Genomic DNA, 18,685 nt, shown 5'->3' with positions numbered 1-18,685 from the left:
GGTGCATCATTTCTAAGGCTGGGGGGGGGGTGGAGTTGCCTCATTCCATCCCCCTCAAGAAAAGCCTGGATTTTTCTTTGGGTGTGGGGACTTAAAATTACTTCGAAGTGGGTTTCTTTAATCCTCTCCGAAGTGGGTTTAAGCCCTGTCTGGAAGCACCCAGTCTTCTTTCTCAGTTCATGAGGTAGCAAATCCTTCACTTGAGTAGAACAATTCTTTCATATAACTGCAGATGGTGGAACACTTTTTTTTACCATTATGACCTCCAGCAGATTGGAGGAGGGCCAATGTGGTCCCTATTTTCAAGAAGGGAAAAAAAGACAACCCAAACAATTATCGTCTGGTGTGCCTCACTTTGATACCGGGAAAGATTCTGGAAAAGATCATTAAGGAAGTGATCTGCAAACACTTAGAAATGCGGTCATTGCTAATAGTCAGCATGGATTTATCAAAACCAGGTCATGTCAGACTAATCTAATCTGTTTTTTTCAATAAAGTTACAAGCTGGGTAGATGCAAGGAACGCCATGGATGGAGTGTATTTGGATTTCAGTAAGGCCTTTGACAAAGTCCCCCACGACCTTCTGGGAAACAAATTAGTCAAATGTGGGATAGGAAAAACTACGGTTAGGTGGAACTGTAATTGGTTAAGTGAATGAACCCATAGGGTGCTCACCAGTGGTCATGTAAGGGGAAGCCATAGGGAGGAGGGAGCAAGTTTGTTTTCTGCTGCCCTGGAGACTAGGACATGGAACAATGGCTTCAAACTACAGGAAAGGAGATTCCACCTGAACATCAGGAAGAATTTCCTAATTGTGAGAGCTGTTCATCAGTGGAATCTCTGCCCCGGAGTGTGGTGGAGGCTCCTTCTTTGGAGGCTTTTAAACAGAGGCTGGATGGAAATCTGTCGGGGGTTCTTGAATGCGATTTTCCTTGCTTCTTTCCTGGGTGTTGGACTGGATGGCCCATGAGATCTCTTCCAACTCTATGATTCTATGATTCTACTATAGACTTCAGTATGGGCTCTCATGTGCTCTGTTGAATTTTGTCCCATATTTTTCCTGAACAGTCTTCTAGTTATTCCTTCTGCCATTTCCTCTCCTTATGCTTACTGGAAAAAAATCCATGAACTTTTTTGTTTTCATACCCAATGCCTTTCACCTATTAGCTCTTCAGACGATTTCTCTTGTTCCACCTATCAATGACCTTCAACTTTGATCTCCTTTGACTTCTCTGGCAGAAACAATACCATGATTTGCTATGTAGTAAATGGGACACAGGAGGGAATGGCAGCATAAAATGACACTGAGCACAAGGCCTTTTTGAGTCAGGCTTTATTTTTAGCACATCAAGGTTTTATTTTTTATTTAAAATAAAGTCTGGAATTTTTAGCTACCAAGATAACAATGTACATTACTGTTTTCTTTTTTAAAATTATCCAAAGAATGATAGAAAGAAAGTAGAAATAAACTAGCTGGCTTATGCATTTGTCATGCTGGCTTCTTTTTACCACTTCTTGGCCCTAAATGTTTGTATAGATATATTCATCTTATACAGGACCATTTTCAACAAAATTTCTCAGTTTATTTGTAATCTTTTAAATACCTAACTGTTTAAGCCTTTAAAAAAAAAAGGGGGGGGGAGGGGGACTTTAAACTAATATAATAGATATGCTGAACAAACTGACAAAACAGTTTAGCGGTACTTTCAGTAAAAAGTTATAAACACAAGCACATACAATGTGGAATTGTGATAAAGAGCCAGCTGTAGTACAAATTCCTCTTGTTAAGAAAATTGTTTTTAGACATTATTTATGTATTCAGTGCGATACTTATGTATGACTACTTTTCATTCTAATCACTGCAGGTGAAGGATTTTCTTTTTATTTCTCTTATATAAACGATTGTTAGAAAAGTGAAGCTTCACAATAAGTAGTATTTCCAATCTTCTCTCTTTTCCCCTCCTTCTCCTGCAAAGGCACCTACTATCACCTCTCTATTCACTTCTCTTCCCTTTATTTAGAGTCTTTTGGCACCTTATACCCAATAACTAAAATATTCTTGTTTCAGTGTGCCATATGCTCAACCTCTCTTCTTTTGAAATCTTCTTCAACTCTACTTAGAAATAAAACACAAAAAGAGATAAAACACATACCTGCACTTACTTACTGTCTCTTTGACATACTTTCTAGTTCCTTCCAGGCAGCAAGAAAAAGTACTGCTAGTGCTTACATACTTCAAGGAGGACAGACTTCCCATGAGGGGCCCAGGATCACACTAGATGCTTCTGCATAACTTTTTTTAGAGCCCTAAGGCTAAAACATGTGGGGGATATCCCAGCTATTATACTATGATTCATATCTACTATTGCAGGCAAGTAAGGTGGTGGCAATTGGTATATGCACTTGCTTGTCTGCACACAGTGTCCAATTGACAAGTTGTATTCCTATACCCTCAGAAGAGTGTTTATATGGAGTCTACTCGGAAATAAGCATGTTTACTATGAAGAGAAATGAAGAAGGAAAACTTATATTCTTCACAGATGAGAAAAGTTAACAAAGTTAACAGAGTCACAGTCCGATGAAAGAACAAACCAGGGGTGACACAACATATCCGGGATAGGGCTTTCTAATGCATGTGTTTTAAAATAATCAATTGTTAAAATAATCAATTGTTACATTGTTACAATGGTTCGGGACCCACCTACCTTCATGACCACATTTCCCCCTATGAACATGCACGGTCTCTTCAATCGTCAGGGAAGGCCCTCCTCTCGCTCCCACCAGCTTCACAATCGCGGTTGGTGGTGACGAGCAAGCCCCTACCCTTCTAATCTTTAGGAAGACCCTAAAAACTTGGCTTTTCCAACAGGTCTTTGGTGAATGATCCTCACTCTCATGTTAGGGCTTGTCCTGGTGATCAATAATATGTTTGTTGCACTTCATTCTATTCCTTCAGTTGGTAATAGTTCCCATGTTTACCTCATCCTTAGCTCCTTATCAATGATAACAGTCTCAGAATACCTACTTATTTTTGTTTACATTCCTCACTGTATGCACTTTATGACCCAGCCATTTTTATGTGTGTTTCATGTTTTTATCCAACCCATATTTTACTGGTATGCTTTATTGATATGTTTTACTGATTTGTTTTACTTTGATGTGTTTTTACAATGACTGTTCATAGAATCATAGAATAGGGAACTGCATATGTTTAGCTTTGAGAAACGGAAATGATAGCTATGTTTAAATACACTCACATTGAAGAGTGGACAAGTTTGTTTTCTACTCTGGAGGCTAGGACATAGAGCAATGAATTCAAATGCAGGAAAAAGGATTCCACCTAAACATTAGGAAGAACTTCTTGATGGTAAGAGCTGTTCGACAGTGGAAAATGCTGCCTGAATGTGGTTTTCAAACAGAAATTGGATAGCCATCTGTTAAGGTTGCACTTCTTGGGTTTTCTTGAATGGCAGTTCGTCTAGTCCAACTGTATGATTATGAGAGGGGAAGGGCGCAGAATCAGAACTGTACTGTAGGGATACAGGTAAAACCTGTGCCATTTCCCCAATTATAACCCTCACCAAGCAATTACCCCCCCCCTCCCCAGGTACTACTTGTGCTGCAGAAGAAAACAAGCAGGTAACCTTTGTATGCCAAGGATGCTGCCTAGGAGAACATTCATATATTTTTCTGAAGATCTCACCTGCTTCATGTAGTATCTGCGTTTATCTTTGTTGTTGTATGTCTTTAAGCTGTTTCCCACTTATGTGACCCTATTTTGGGTGTGTGTGTGAGAGAGTGTTTTGTAAGATGTGTTTAGCTGGCCTTTGCCTTCTTCTGAGGTTGAGCGAGTGGACTTACCCAAGGTCACTAAGGAGGTTTCCCTGTCTGACCATGGATTTGAATCCTGTATCCCAACACTCAAACCACAACATCGCACTGGCTCTCAGGTTATTACATATATTCCCCAACTTTCATTCATGCTAAACATACCCACTCAATATATGTCTCCATGTATGAATATAATGCGAGGGATCTATTTTACTCACACATCAGATCTTAAATGAACTGTAGTTTTACAATGCATATAACTTCAGTAAGATGCTAAGGTAAAGGTAAAGGTTTTTCCCAGACATTAAGTCTAGTTGTGTCCTACTCTGGGGGTTGGTACTCATCTCCATTTCTAAGCTGAAGAGTTGGCATTGTCCGTAGACACCTCCAAGGTCATGTGGCTGGCATGACTGCATGGAGCGCCGTAACCTTCCTTCCGGAGTGGTACCTATTGATTTACTCACATTTGCATGTTTTCAAATTTCTAGGTTGGCAGAAGCTGGCAGAATCCGCTCCCCGGATTCTGCCAGCTTCAAGTTCACCACTGGGGGCACTACACAGAGTTTAAAACATGACATAGGTATGCTTATATTTGTACACACACTTACACACACTCACACAATAGGGAAAATGTGACGTGTGACACTGCAGTTCCAAAGAACATCAGTTAAATCAATGCAAATAACTTCTAAGACAATGATGAGAACATTTTAATATAGCATCCCATATGCACAGTTCAAATATGATTTAATGGCTGTTATTTTCAAAACAACATGAAATAAAAATGCTAAGCACATAATGTTTCTTTTAAGAAACAAAGGCTTTCATAATTCTTAAAACATAAAAGGAAAATGATGATACTTCTCCATAGAAGATTTCTTGGTTTAGACACCTTAGATGTTTAATTAAGTTGGAAATCACCAAGTTCCACTCAAATGCTGACTGCTGGCTTGTTAATTAGTTGCCTTTTCATTGATTAGCAACTTAAGCAGTACTCAGTTATAAATGGCTGTAATGCTTGCCTTGTTTCAGAGTCTAATTAATATGATATAGACTGTTTAACAACTGGTGTCTTGAAGTTATTTATGGTGATTAATCTGTATATTGTATTGCTAATCAACAACAAAAGCAGAAAATAGAAATAAAAATATCTAGCTGAAGTTAATGTTAATGAGTGAGTTTTGAGGTTATCATAATTTATAGCAAAACTTTTGAAAAGTTACCATAATTATGAGACAGCGCTCACTGACTCTGAACAGCCACTATAATTTCAGAAGACAGGAGGCCACCATATTTAATGCACACATCAAGAAATTGGCATTTAGTAACGGGCACAATTAACTGGATTTTTTTTTCATATTTAACCCTATTGAGTACACTAGGAACCAGGCAAGGCACACTAAATTACAAAACTTTATTCTGTTCTAAAACCAGAAATTGCATCTAAGATTTTGTTTATTATTCTCTCTAAATACAAAAGTAAAAACATACTATTTACTGGAACCCAGAAATCACAGGAAAGGAATTCTATACAAATAATGTTTTTCTTACAGAACAAGTGTGCTATTTCTCTATTTCCAGTCCTTTATTGTTAATATGGTATCCTTTCAAATGTCAAAACATGTCACAACTTAGCTTTCTCTTCTTCTAGCTAAAAATACCCATCTCCTAAGCCATTCCTCATAGGGCATGGTTTCCAGACCTGTAATCATTTTGATTGCCCTTTCTGACAATATCCTCCTTGAATTTTGGTGGCCAGAACTGGATGCAGTATACCTGGTGAGGGTATGCAGAATGCAGAATGAAGTGGTAGTATTGCTTCCCTCAGTCTAAACACTATATTCCTATTATGAAGCTTAGAATCACATTGGTTTTTGCTTTACTGCTACTGACTTTCTTAAAGTATAGAATGAATGTCTGACTCCACTAGCTTCCTTTTCCCATTGTATTAAAAACTCCAAGAGAACACTCTCATCTAAGGATCTTATCACTTTCAGCCCTCTAAACAGGTCATCACTGTTGGTAAGGATCAGATCTAAAATAGCTAATCTCCTTATTGTCTCTTCCACTTCCTGGATAATGCATGGAAAGCAACTAGGGAATTTATTGGCAAAGTTTATCTCCAACCAATATATTATTAGCAACATTTGATCTCCAGTAAATATCACTTGCCCCCAGTTTAGGTGCAATTTTAATGCACAAATACAATGTGCATCCCAATTTCAGCTAAGCAATTTAGCCAAAAAAAAAGGTGCGCTTTAGAATCACTTAAATACTGTATCAATCCAAATGTATGTGACTGGATACAAATTACCCTCCATTTTTACTCCATTTTTGTCTACAAATGAGATTCTTAGAGGAATGAATATTTCTAAATTTCATAATACAAATTCAATTTCAAGGTTTATATATGGGCTAAGAGCCTATTCAATACTGGCAAAGCAAAAAGGTATGCCAGTTTACTTATTCAGATATAAGTGATACTGGTAAAGATTATCTATCTATCTATCTATCTATCTATCTATCTATCTATCTATCTATCTATCTATCTATGTATCTATCATCTGATATACTACCAGATATTTTGGAAGATATTTTGGAGGTAGTGAAGCTGTGTCCATGCACTGTGGGCAAATCCATAACTATGTAAGAGATTAGCATTTCCTTATGAAAAATACATCTGAAAAATACATCTGCTGGCAAGAGAAATAGTTACAGCAGCAAACCATCCCAACAGGACTCTAACATCGGAATGTATTTCCAAGTCTTGTAAACAAACTTGAAAAGTTTGATTGGCACAAGCCCCAAATGAAACACACAGGGAAACCTAAATGGAAAAGCATGTCAATCTACTTTCCCATTTATAGCAGTAGAGCAATGTACCTCCATCAGGCTTGGAGTGGAACAAATCCAGGATGTGTTGTTTACAGATATATAACAGAATAAACAGAAGTTACAGTTAGCTGCAGGGAACCTTTCTGTTTAGTTTCTAAATCCAGTCACACTGAATCCCCATTAATACCTTCTCTTATTTTGAAACATGAAAGCAATTAAAGCGAGGTCACACACTCCAGCTTTATTGCAGCAACCAAATAGTGAGTGCATTTTTATATTCCGTCTCTAGTTTTAAATAGAGATGTGTCAAATGGCAGGATTAAAATTGGTTCCTTGAAAATTGAAAGACACAGTGATTAGAATTTTAAAAGGCATTTGGAGAAGCTTTAATTTTTGCATTTCACCTCCACAGGAACTGATTTAATAAGAAATAAGAGGAAAACTCAAAAAGGGAGTTGCTAGCTGTTCTTAATATACTACACAACCGTTGGTATAAAGTTTATTATTGTTCTTTTTTATTCAATTCCATTTTAATTTCCTCTAGTGTTTCTGCAAAAAGGTCTCTTCTCTTTGCATTGGCATAAAAAAGACACAGCAGATGAATTAAGACAGGGGCCATACTACAATGTTAAAAAGAGTATCATTAATATGGTAGGTCCCAGGGTCAATTCCTGCCTTTAAAGCTAGAAGTATTAGATGATGATGATGATGATGATGATGATGAATAGTTAGTGAAGTGAAAGAGTGAGACCTTGGGGAGTCTGTCCGTGGATGCAAGGAAAGGAGAATATATAATCTCTGAACTGAATACAGGCAAAGGTTTCACCCCTTGCTTGTAAGAGCGAGGTCACGAACTCTAATTCCTATTTGACATCTTGTTTATTTAAATGAACAATTCATACTTTATTCCAAAATCTTCACATTACAAAATTATTGTACTTTGATTCCCCTTTAACTGTTATGGTTTCATGGCATAGAATCCTGGGATTTCTAATAGATGGAATATTTAAACTTTGCAGACAAGGAGGTGCTTCAAAGATTATCAATTCTAGCTTATGCAGGGTGTGGACATGACAATGAAAATGCTGTAACAGTGTAGTGTAAAAGGGACCAATATAAAATAGGAGTTACATTATCCTGTAATATAAAATAATAGATTTTTCTACAGCTGGAATTTGTGATTCTCTAGATTTTTTTTTTTTCATGTCAGGAGTGACTTGAGAAACTGCAAGTCTCTTCTGGTGTGAGAAAATAGGCCATCTGCAAGGACGTTGCCCAGGGGACACCCAGATGTTTTACCATCCTGGGGAGGCTTCTCTCATGTCTTGACTCTCTAGATCAGGCATGGGCAAACTAAGGCCCGGGGGCCGGATGCGCCCCCCCCCGGGCACTTACCTCAGGCCTTTCACATTTTCCCTGTCCTCTTGGCATAACAGTGGTCCGCTGCATCCTTATGTCAAAAATATGGGGGAGGAAGGCACATAGCAGCCGAGAGACTTCTGGAGTGCTCTCAGTCACTGTGTGTCTCACCCTCCCCCCAGCATAAGGACAGTGTGAAGGACCTCATCCTTATAATAAATATATCTTTATTTATATACCACTTTTTCCCCTCATGGGAACCAAAGCGGCCTACAACATATTAAAATCATGTAAACAACAATCCAAATACATTGATAAAAGGTATAAAACATTATAAAATAAACAGTTTTAAACAACAATAATATATACAGTTTCCTCACTTATTGTGGGGGTTATGTTCCAGGACCACCTGCGAGAAGTGAAAATCCGCCAAGCAGGGATGCTATATTTATTTTAATATTTATACCTTATTTTAGTAGTTATACACTGTTATTTGTTGCCTGGCTGCCTCCCAATATGGAGGGGACAGGGCCAGCGATGATGATGAAGAAGAGGCTTGTGGGAAGAGGAGGGGATTTCTTCCTTCCTTCTTTGCAGCTCCTCCTTGCCATCTGCTTCGAGGGAGGAGGAAGGGGGGCCTGGGTGGTCTCAGCAGAGCCTCTGCCATTTCTGCATGAAGGCGAGGGAGAACAGCAGGGGAAGCGGTATGTGTACTTCCCTTTGGGGGGGAGGAGAGGGGAAACCTGCGAAACAGCGAGGGCGCGAAAAAACGAACCACGCAGTAGCAAGGGAACACTGTATTCACATTTTGGTGGCATCATGTCAGATTATACTGCAAATTGTCAGATTATATTGCACCCTATACCGAAAGGACATCTCAAGGAAGCCACATGGTAGCTGAAAGCCCTCCAGAGCACACTCAGCTGCTGCCTGTCTCACCCCCCTTCTGGCATAATGCCAAGAAGACAATTCGAGGATTGGGGGAGGTGGATAGGACGGAGATCATGGCAGTTGCTGTGTGTCCCACCTTCCAGCATAAGGATGGGACAAGCAGTCCTGTCCTTATGCTGGGAGGACAACCTGAGGATAACCCAGGTCCTGCCCTACCCCTCCTGGCCCTGTCCTTTCCCGGGCTCTCCCCATCCAGCATGTTCCTGGCCCCCCTCCCTCCTGGCCTGGCTCTCCCGGTCAGGCCCACAATGTGGCCCCAAGGCAAAAAGGCTTGCTCATACCTGCTCTAGATGCTATTGGAATATAACTCTCATACTCCTTCACCACTATGTCCTCATCTACACTCAACACTTACATTAGTTTCAAACCAGTATTGAAGAAAGTGGTTTCACCTTGCAGATGATTACACAGAAACCAGTTTGAAACCTGGATGGTGTTTATACAAACCTCAGAGCACAGATGTGCATTAAGGGCTTTCTTTTGCACACTTTTGTTGTCTAGCCACCACACTTTGGAGCTAGCTTCAAACTACATTCAATAGTTAGTGCAGAATAGTCTAAGCCGAAGAGCCGGCATTGTCTGTAGACACCGCCAAGGTCATGTGGCCGGCATGACTGCATGGAGCGCCATTACCTTCCCACCGGAGCGGTACCTATTGATCTACTTACATTGGCATCTTTTCGAATTGCTAGATTAGCAGAAGCTGGAGCTAACAGCGGGCGCTCATTCTGCTCCTGAGATTTGAACCTGGGATCTTTCGGTCTGCAAGTTCAGCAGCTCAGTGCTTTAACACACTTTGCCACTGGGGCTCCAACAACAATGTATTAACAAGGAATTCTCTGGCACTTGAGAAGGATTAACTTAATTGTATGGTGAGCTTTGTTGGCCAAGATTTCTATGATTAATCTGAAGCTCTTCCCAATATAAATGTAATTCTATAAGGAACAAATTTATCTTATAGGGATACAATCAATACTAGGAAATGGGTAATATTTGAATTTTCTCCCCTTACATAAAATCCTGAAACAATGAGAATGGGTTCCTTTCTGTTAATGCTTCTTCCCACACAAGAAAAGGCAATATTAAGAAAAAGGGGCCTCCAGAATATACTTTGCATGATTTTAAGAAAGCAAACTGACACTAGTGTGATTGCGTTTATGGTGTGCAGGTGTGTGTGTTTCTCTCTACAGTTTCTAGTTGATGGAGGAAATTGGAGTGAGAATTGTCTGGGGAAAAACAATAGGCTCACTGAGCCTTGGATATTTTAAGACACTCGTACAGAGTCTGAAGCTACCTCCCTCAAAAACGAGAGGAACGCAGAAAGAAAAAAAGAGAGGGGGGATTGTATGTTCTATAACACTGTATAGAGCAATAAAGATCAGAGGGTGAGAAGGACTGGATCGGCTCCAAGTAAAAACATATTCACTAGCAGTCTCTTATTACAGGAGTAGCCCTCCCTGCAGCAGCTTTCATGATGAATGTCCTCTGGCATTTGCCAATTTTGAAGGATGCTGAAGTCAGAAGCCAATCCTTTCCCCTCATCCTCAAACCACCTGCCAGGGTTCTCCACCATTACTCTTCTTCCTTCAGAGCCTAAGCTTAAATCTATCCATTTAGCAACTCACCCTGAACCATTTCCCATCTCACCTCCCTGAACTGAAACCAATCTCGACTATACATTACGCTTGCAGCTGTCATATTGTTCACTGCTGGTACAATAAGTTTCCCTCTTCTATTCCACGCCTGCCCTGTCCCGTCCTGTCACCTTTTTGACAGGACTTGGCTGTAATATATGTATGCTTCCCAGCAGATTGGAATACCTCCTACACCTGCCAGTGTAGAACAATGAAAGGCAAGACTAGTGCTGGTTAGGAAAGCAATACATTTTAAAAATAATGTTTTGGATTGTTTTTAAAAGAAATTTCCTTGACATATACTAAAAACTAATTTATACAAATTTACTCTTTAGGGCTCCAGGGTGACTCAAACAAGTAGTTCAACAAAGAGAAAGGCTTTCTGTGTCTGCTCAGAAAAATAGCTATTTTCAGGGTTTGTCTGTAAATGTACAAGAGCTGGAGGCTATAAAACTATAATTGTACCTGCTGGTTTTAGGTTTGCAAAGATCGAACATACAGAGGGATAAAGGGAAATTATTATTTCAGATAATTTCAATGACCACTGAGAATTGCAATCCTATGCCTACATACCTTTGTCATAAACTACACAATTTCCACCTAAGCAGGCTCAGAATGGAAGTAAGGAACCGTCACTTTAAATTCAAGTGGCAAATAAGTAATGTCAGTTGAAAAACACAATGCTTCCCTCTACCCATCCCCTGATCAATGGAAACAAATTTGAAAACAATAAATGAGCCTGTTCCAAAGAAAACTACTGAGAAACATATGGAATAAAGAAAGTAGAAAACTATTGAGAAACATACATAGTAACATGCTGAGATGGAGAGAATGTGTAAGATAATGACATTCACTTGCTCAAAACTACCTATTTGAAAGAGAGTAGAAAAGGGTAAAAGGACAGCTTTCAAATAGAACCCAGAACCCAGAGGTTATTATAAAAATGTATTTATTTCTGTATTTATACCCCTCCCTTCTCACACCGAAGGGGTCTCAGAGCGGCATTACAAAACGGCACGATTCGATTTCGTATATATATACATACAGTAAAACAAAACATTATACATGAAAACCAAAAAGTTGAAAAACTTAAAATAATCTTAAAACAATTATTAAAACTACACAATCCAAAGGCATAGTCCAGGGCTTGAAGTTTGTTTAATGAAATTATTAAATCCATTTGTTTATCAAAAGCATCAAATGTTTCAATTTCTATCTTTCAGTGAAATCTGTTGGATGGGAATGGAACATTATAATGTGTCATGAACCTTTCCTACTACTCTGCCATTCACACTTCTACTCTATCTATTGTGATTAAAGCAGCAACAATGGTAATGCAGTAACCAAAACATTAAGCCAGATCCAGTGCTGCTAACATAGAACTCATCATTTATAGTCACACTAGACATAAACACAAAACATTTCCAACCTGCTTGTTTATATATTGGACATCCTAATATTTAAGGGGACATGAAAGCAATAATGGGTACTGTTTTCATTGAGTACAGAACATTGATCAGGAATAGTAAACCTCGGAAAAGGACCCTTGAGGCGAGTAGCAAATTGTCCAGCAGTTTTATGATGGAAAGTGACTGCTCAGGCTGGACCTACATTGTCCTATATCCCAGGATCTGATCCCAGATTATCTGTTTATCCAAGATTATCTGGCAGTGTAAACCCATATAATCCAGTTCAAAGCAGATAATCTGGGATCAGATCCTGGGATATAGGGCAATGTAGATCCAGCCTCAGTCAGAAGAACCTGACTCATTTATAAACATATAGATCACTCACTCTCATAGACCTTGATGTTTCAGTCCAGGAGAACCACTGACTTTCTCATGTTATAATAGGTTACAACAGATTAGATGGCCTCTTCACTTGCAAATTAAAAAATGGACGGTTGGCTGACATTTGTATTCCTGGATGCCTAGAGCCAGAAACTGAGAAATCTGCATTCCAAAACATAACGGTCTGTTCTATATTAAAATTAAGTATGATGATGAATGCTAACTCTTGGGGTGGTATTAGAATAAAAGAATCCACAATCCGCAAAATGAAAGTTAAATTATATTTTAAAAACCTGGATGAAGACAATGCTAAATATGTAAATAACCAAAGAATTCTGTTAATAGAAGAAAGCTGCCAGATCGTGCACTGGAAAATGGACTCCCTCTCCCCATATCTAGGAAAAACAGATCAGCTCAAGCGCTTTACAAAGAAAGTGCATGGTGTGTGGTTTGATTTAGCTCACAAAATGTAAGCAGATTTTCAGACTCTAAATCACAAAGTTGAGATGTACACCTGACACACCAGAACATGCTGCCCTATATCTCTAACAATTTGTCTCAGTTATACAAGACCCACTTAATCAATGAAAATTTGGCAAGACAACACTTACATTGGCACCATTGATTCAATGAGCCTACTGCCCTCTATATTTGTGGGTTTAACACTGATGTATTTTATAACTTGTACATTCATCATTAATAATTAAATGGGGTTTTTTAACCAACCCTAGATTCAAAGCCTTCCTCACTGCCTTCCTCCTGAAGAAGGAAAGCTGCCTGCCTCCATCGTAAGCGATGTGAAGCTGTGCAGGGTTGCTGGGATAAAAAAAAAAAACATATAGGGAGAAGGTTGTGGGTAGGTGTGGAAAAGATACACAAAATAGTACAGGAGGAAGATTTTGGCCTGCATAAATATGAATATAGTGTCTAGATCCAGGGAAGTCATGCTACCCCTCTATTCTGCCTTGGTCAGACCACACCTGGAACACTGTGTCCAGCTTTTGGCATCACAATTGAAGGGAGATGTTAACAAGCTGGAATATGTCCAGAGGAGGGCAACTAAAATGATCAAGGTCTGGAGAACAAGCCCTATGAGAAACAGCTTATAGAACTGGGCATGTTTAGCATGCAGAAGAGAAAGCTGAGAGGAGAGATGATTGCCATGTATAAATACATGAAGGGAAGGCTTGTTTTTTGCTGCCCTGGAGACTAGGATGCGGAACAATGACTTTAAACTACAGGAAAGGAGATTCCACCTGAACATTAGGAAGAACTTCCTCACTGTGACAGCTGTTTGGCAGAGGAACTCTCTGCCTTGGGGTGTGGTGAAGGCTCCTTCTTTGGAGGCTTTTAAGCAGAGACTGGATGGCCATCTGTCGGGGGTGCTTTGAATGTGATTTACCTGCTTCTTCGCAGGGGGTTGGACGGAGGTCTCTTCCAACTCTATGATTCTATGATTCTAAGATAAAACCTCACTCGAGTAAGGATGGGGAGACATCAGGATTGTATGATCTACTTTATTTTTAACTAAAACTGTCATAAGTACCAGCCAAATCCCAATGTAAAAGATGTAAAATCAAAGTATTCTGGCTCATTTATTGGCTTTGAATAGCAGGACCTAAAAGAGTTCACAGTCATATTCCAGATGAAAAACATTCCTATTTACTGCATCCTTCATTTTCACCCTTTGAATGGAAAAGAAGCCACCCCATCTTTTTTAAACAAGCAGAAATCAGGAATCCTTATTCATCTAATGCAAATTGTCAAGGGATCTCTCAAACAGGGTAAAACCTCTCCACTGACCTCCACAGGTCCATTCAGGTCTCCTGGTTAAGTCCAGGTCAAGAAGCATGGCTTTATTCACTGCTTTATAATGATAAAGCATTACAGTGTCATTTAGAAACCATAAATAAAGGGGGAAACAAAAAGTTTTTAAAATGACACCTTACCTGCAAGGCACAACATGAATGATTTCAGCACAAGCAGTTCCCATAGCAACCTCATTTTCAGTTTCCGAGGTCAAAGGAGGCCGGCGTCCAATATGTAGTGATTAGAATCTTGCTTCTTTTAAGTTATATCCAATCTTTAATCTATAGAGATACAAAGAGAAATATTACAATAAAATTTAAGATGACAGATCCCCATGATCTTTTGAGATTCTCTGCTTTTCCACAAGATCTAAGGAAATCTATGCATGAAGGAAAACAAAAAATGCCACCACTTTTAAGTCACTGAGAGCTGGAGAAGAAACCATACTTCCTTTGAAATAAAAACCCAATATCTTGGACTGTGTTACTGTGCTGTTCAGGTGGTAAAAGGAACATTGTATATACAATTAAGGATGTTATCTTTTCATGAAAAAATATATATGCTTTCCCAGATTAGTCCTGAAGTCACATTCAAACTACACAGTTACAGCACTACAATTCCATTCTAAGTGCCATGGATGCATCCCGTGGAATCCTGATACTTGTAGTTTGGTGAGGCATGAAAAGAGCTCTGTCTAAATTCTAAATATCTCACAAAAACCACTCAACCTAGAATGCCATAAGTTGGAGCCAAAGCATTTGAAGTGTCACCAAAGTACAACAACGGTATGGAAGAGACCTTCAATCTTTCTGTTTGTCAATTTTTCCATCTCTGACTTCACACACATCATATTACTTTCTCATTAAATCCAAAAACTGCTACTTAAGTGTATAAAACAGTTTGAGGGTTTACATCACAAGATGTATTTAAAATGTTTAAAAGCAATGCTTCATGAGAATCATCACACCTCTTAATGTCCCCCAACAACAGTAAGATTATCCCTCTGGGCAGCTAAACCAGGAAATCCTAAATGGATGGCCCCCACGAGGGTCTGTCTCTAGAGGCAAACCAAGAATGGGCAACTTGGAAGTCTCTGAACAGACTCAGAAGTGGAGCGGGCAGATCAAAAGACAACCTGGTAAAATGGCACCACGTAGAAGAATCCTCCACCTTGTGTGACTGTGGAGCAGAACAAACAATCCAACATCTGTGTGCTTGCCCACAATGCCCTGCCTCATGTACAGAGGAAGAATTGCTTGAGGCTACAGACAATGTGGTCGCTGTTGCCCATTTTGGGTCAAAAGATATTTAGCCACTTGTGTTCCCTCTATTTTTATCAGTTTTATACTTATTTATGCAATGATTTTGACACAAAATAAATAAATAATCCTGGATTTGCCTGCATTGCAGTGAAATGGAAACAAGGGTAGCCCAGAGGTCCCCGTGGAGACAATAAACACTCTTCTGTATACAAAGTCATTAAGGAATAGTGAGATGTTCTTTTTTTGCTCAGAGAGCTACAGCATCAGATCACCATTCATGGCCATGCAGAAATAGAGATGGTCTAAGATTAACTGCTATACTGTAACTCTCATCTCCTCCATGACGGTGTGTTATCTTCCTGCTAGACCTTCAGGGCAGCTGGGGCGAGGGGGGCAACAGACGGGAAGCTTGGCAAACCACTCTTTTAGCCGTTGACCAGAGGTAATTCATTTTCAGCAGAGCATGACTCCATTCTGTACGTACGTGTGTGTTAATGCAAGTTCCCTGATGCTCAGGCTTGATTAAGGAAGCATGCTACTATGGCATTTTCTTTAGTGTGCTTACTCTGGCAAAATCAACATTCACATTAAATAAGACCTTGTGATTTTAGGGAAATCTTTATGCTGTGTTTTTTGGTGGAGAGAGGTATGAAAGCATAGTAATCTCTTTTTTAAAAATCCACACAAGGCGGTTTTTAGATTAAAAATAAATAAAGCTGTCTAATCATACATTCTCATCATTTATTAATCTTTCTGATGTCTAGTACTTAAGGAACTTTCATGTTTACAAGATAAACTGCCTGCCTAATAAAAAATGAAGTAATATCATTAGAGATCCCAATTTCTTTATATAAGTTAAAATTGCTTAGTTTCTAATAGTCAGGTTCAATGTGCTGAGAAGACTTAAGAATGCCTGTCTTCTGATCTGCAGATGCTACTTCAGCAACTAAACCAATATTTTGGCATGTATGGGGGTCAGGCTGACTGCAGATAAGCAGAAAAGTGCTGATGAATGAAACTGAGTAACACTTTAAACCAAATGATTACGACATCCATTATTAATTGGATAAGGAAAATATCACCAACTCTGCTAATACATGATTCAGCATGTCTCCCCCAAAACAGTGCAAAACAAATGTCCAAGAATGCACCACCAAAAGCAACATTTTCAAACTGAAAAAACTATGTGGTTAGAGAGAATGTTCACACTTTTAAAAAGAAAGAAAAATAATAAAAAGATGCAGGCACAGAGGAGAACCACATCATGACTGGAATTAACATATTGCCACGTCAATGGAAATGTCCTCTTCTACAGCTGACCATACTCCAGGAATTAACATTTTTGCCCCATCAATGGAAATATCCTCTTCTACAACCAGTCCATACTCCAGGAAACAATGCCCAACTGCTCACTGGAGGGAAAGATATTAGAGGCAAAGATGAAGTATTTTGGCCACATAATGAGAAGACAAGAAAGCTTGGAGAAGATAATGATGCTGGGGAAAATGGAAGGGGAAAAAGAAGAGGGGCCAATCAAGGGTGTGATGGATGGATGTTATCCTTGAAGCAACTGGCTTGACCTTGAAGGAGCTGGGGGTGGCGATGGCCAACAGGGAGCTCTGGCGTGGGCTGGTCCATGAGGTCACAAAGAGTCAGAAGCGACTGAACAAATAAACAACAAGAAACAACTGTATTGGTTGAGAAGTCTATGCAGGGAATTTTCATTAGCACTACAGTGACAGTTGAATTTCTCTTTTCTCCCAACAGTCCTGATGCTGCCAAAGTCACATCGTTACCATTTACTTCTTAAGAACATGAACAATGGATGTTTTCACACACCATATTTCACTTGTCATTTAAATAGGGCAACACAGCAATGTGTGTTTGGGACCAGCACAGAATTTGGCCTTCATGTCTCAAGGAGCTGTATGTTCATATTGTCTGAAACTTTTTCACCTCTGTCAGAACCTGGAAGAACTTGAGGCATGAGCTATATGTGCCCAGCGAAGATTACTGGGACGGGAGAACTGACATATCTACAGAGATTGATATCTCAACTTTAGAGTGTTGAACATGGCTCTTACCATGTTCCTGGGCTCATCTTATGATATAAGAATTCACGAAATGTATCTGAAAATAAACAGCCATTGGAAGATGTGTTGAATGAATCCTTCTTCTCTATGCTTTTCCCCGGAGAATGATATATTGATTTAAATATTTCCACAATCAATGCAGAATCAATAAATGGCAGAGTTGCAAAACTACTAGACTGGTAATATAGCAGTGAAGATATCAAAAATGTAACTAGGAAAATGAACAGGGAGCTGTAGCAGAACCTATCACATCCTAAACTCCAAAGGGAGTCTTCCTTGCTACCCAGAGATGGGCCAGAAATTCATTCTGTTCCACTTTCAGTCCCAGTTCATCAAATTCTCACTCCCAGGATACATTTCAGCAATGACTTCTGAAGTTTTCTGAAGACTGTAATGCAGTTCACATAAAGCAAAAAGAAAATGTGCTTGCATTGTTGAGATTGTAGTCTCTAAGGAAAAGGGTACATCAAATTCCCAAGCTTGCATGACCCAGAGTCACTCATATTGGGAAGAAAAATGTTTATTCTAAACTCAGAGAGTGCTTTCATTGATGAGAGAATATGCACAAGGGAAAATAGATGCAGGATAAACTTTGTAGAGGTAAATGGCTTCAGGGTGCAAACTTTGGTAGAATTCTGATAAGTAGCCTAGATCCAAATTATCCCATTATTTTTCATAAAAGGTTTCCCTGGGCAAAATTCATATGCCCATTACAATAAGAGTACACATAATGAATCAATGGCAATTGCATAAAGGTTGGTTTATCAAGCTTCTGATGACTGCCATAGTGCTGCCTAGTAATTGGGTTTCAGACACAAAACTATAACTCCATGCATTGGTTTCAACATAAAAGTTTTCCTTTAATTCTAGTGAAAATAAAAGCCCCATTGACACTGAAATATAATACAGTTCCATAATGCAGTTTATCATAGTGTTTTATATATGAGTGTAAGCTCATATAATGCAGTTCAGTGCAGAAACTGCATTATATGGCAGTGTAGATGGGGCCAAATATTTAATAAATCCGTCCCTATTTTTCTGCCGAAAGTCTTAGGGCCCTTCCACACAACCATATATCCAGAATATCAAGGCTGATAGTCCACAATATCTGCTTTGAAATG

General features: G+C 39.2%; 1 protein-coding gene across 8 annotated transcripts in view; it reads right to left on the bottom strand.

Moving 5' to 3' along the window:
• The window catches only part of cntn4 (contactin 4), a 727,084-nt gene that overhangs the window by 382,911 nt on the left and 325,488 nt on the right, over window positions 1-18,685 (bottom strand). For all 8 annotated transcript variants that reach the window (XM_008105345.2, XM_008105346.2, XM_062969727.1 and 5 more), the window contains one exon: window positions 14,350-14,490. In XM_008105345.2, the coding sequence (XP_008103552.2) occupies window positions 14,350-14,404 (55 nt within the window). In that variant the 5' untranslated portion in view covers window positions 14,405-14,490. The remainder of the gene's footprint in view (window positions 1-14,349; window positions 14,491-18,685) is intronic.

This window comes from Anolis carolinensis, chromosome 2 (assembly GCF_035594765.1).
Source record: "Anolis carolinensis isolate JA03-04 chromosome 2, rAnoCar3.1.pri, whole genome shotgun sequence".
In the NCBI taxonomy this organism is placed as follows: Eukaryota; Metazoa; Chordata; class Lepidosauria; order Squamata; family Dactyloidae; genus Anolis; species Anolis carolinensis.
This window is presented reverse-complemented; position numbering and strand designations above follow the sequence as displayed.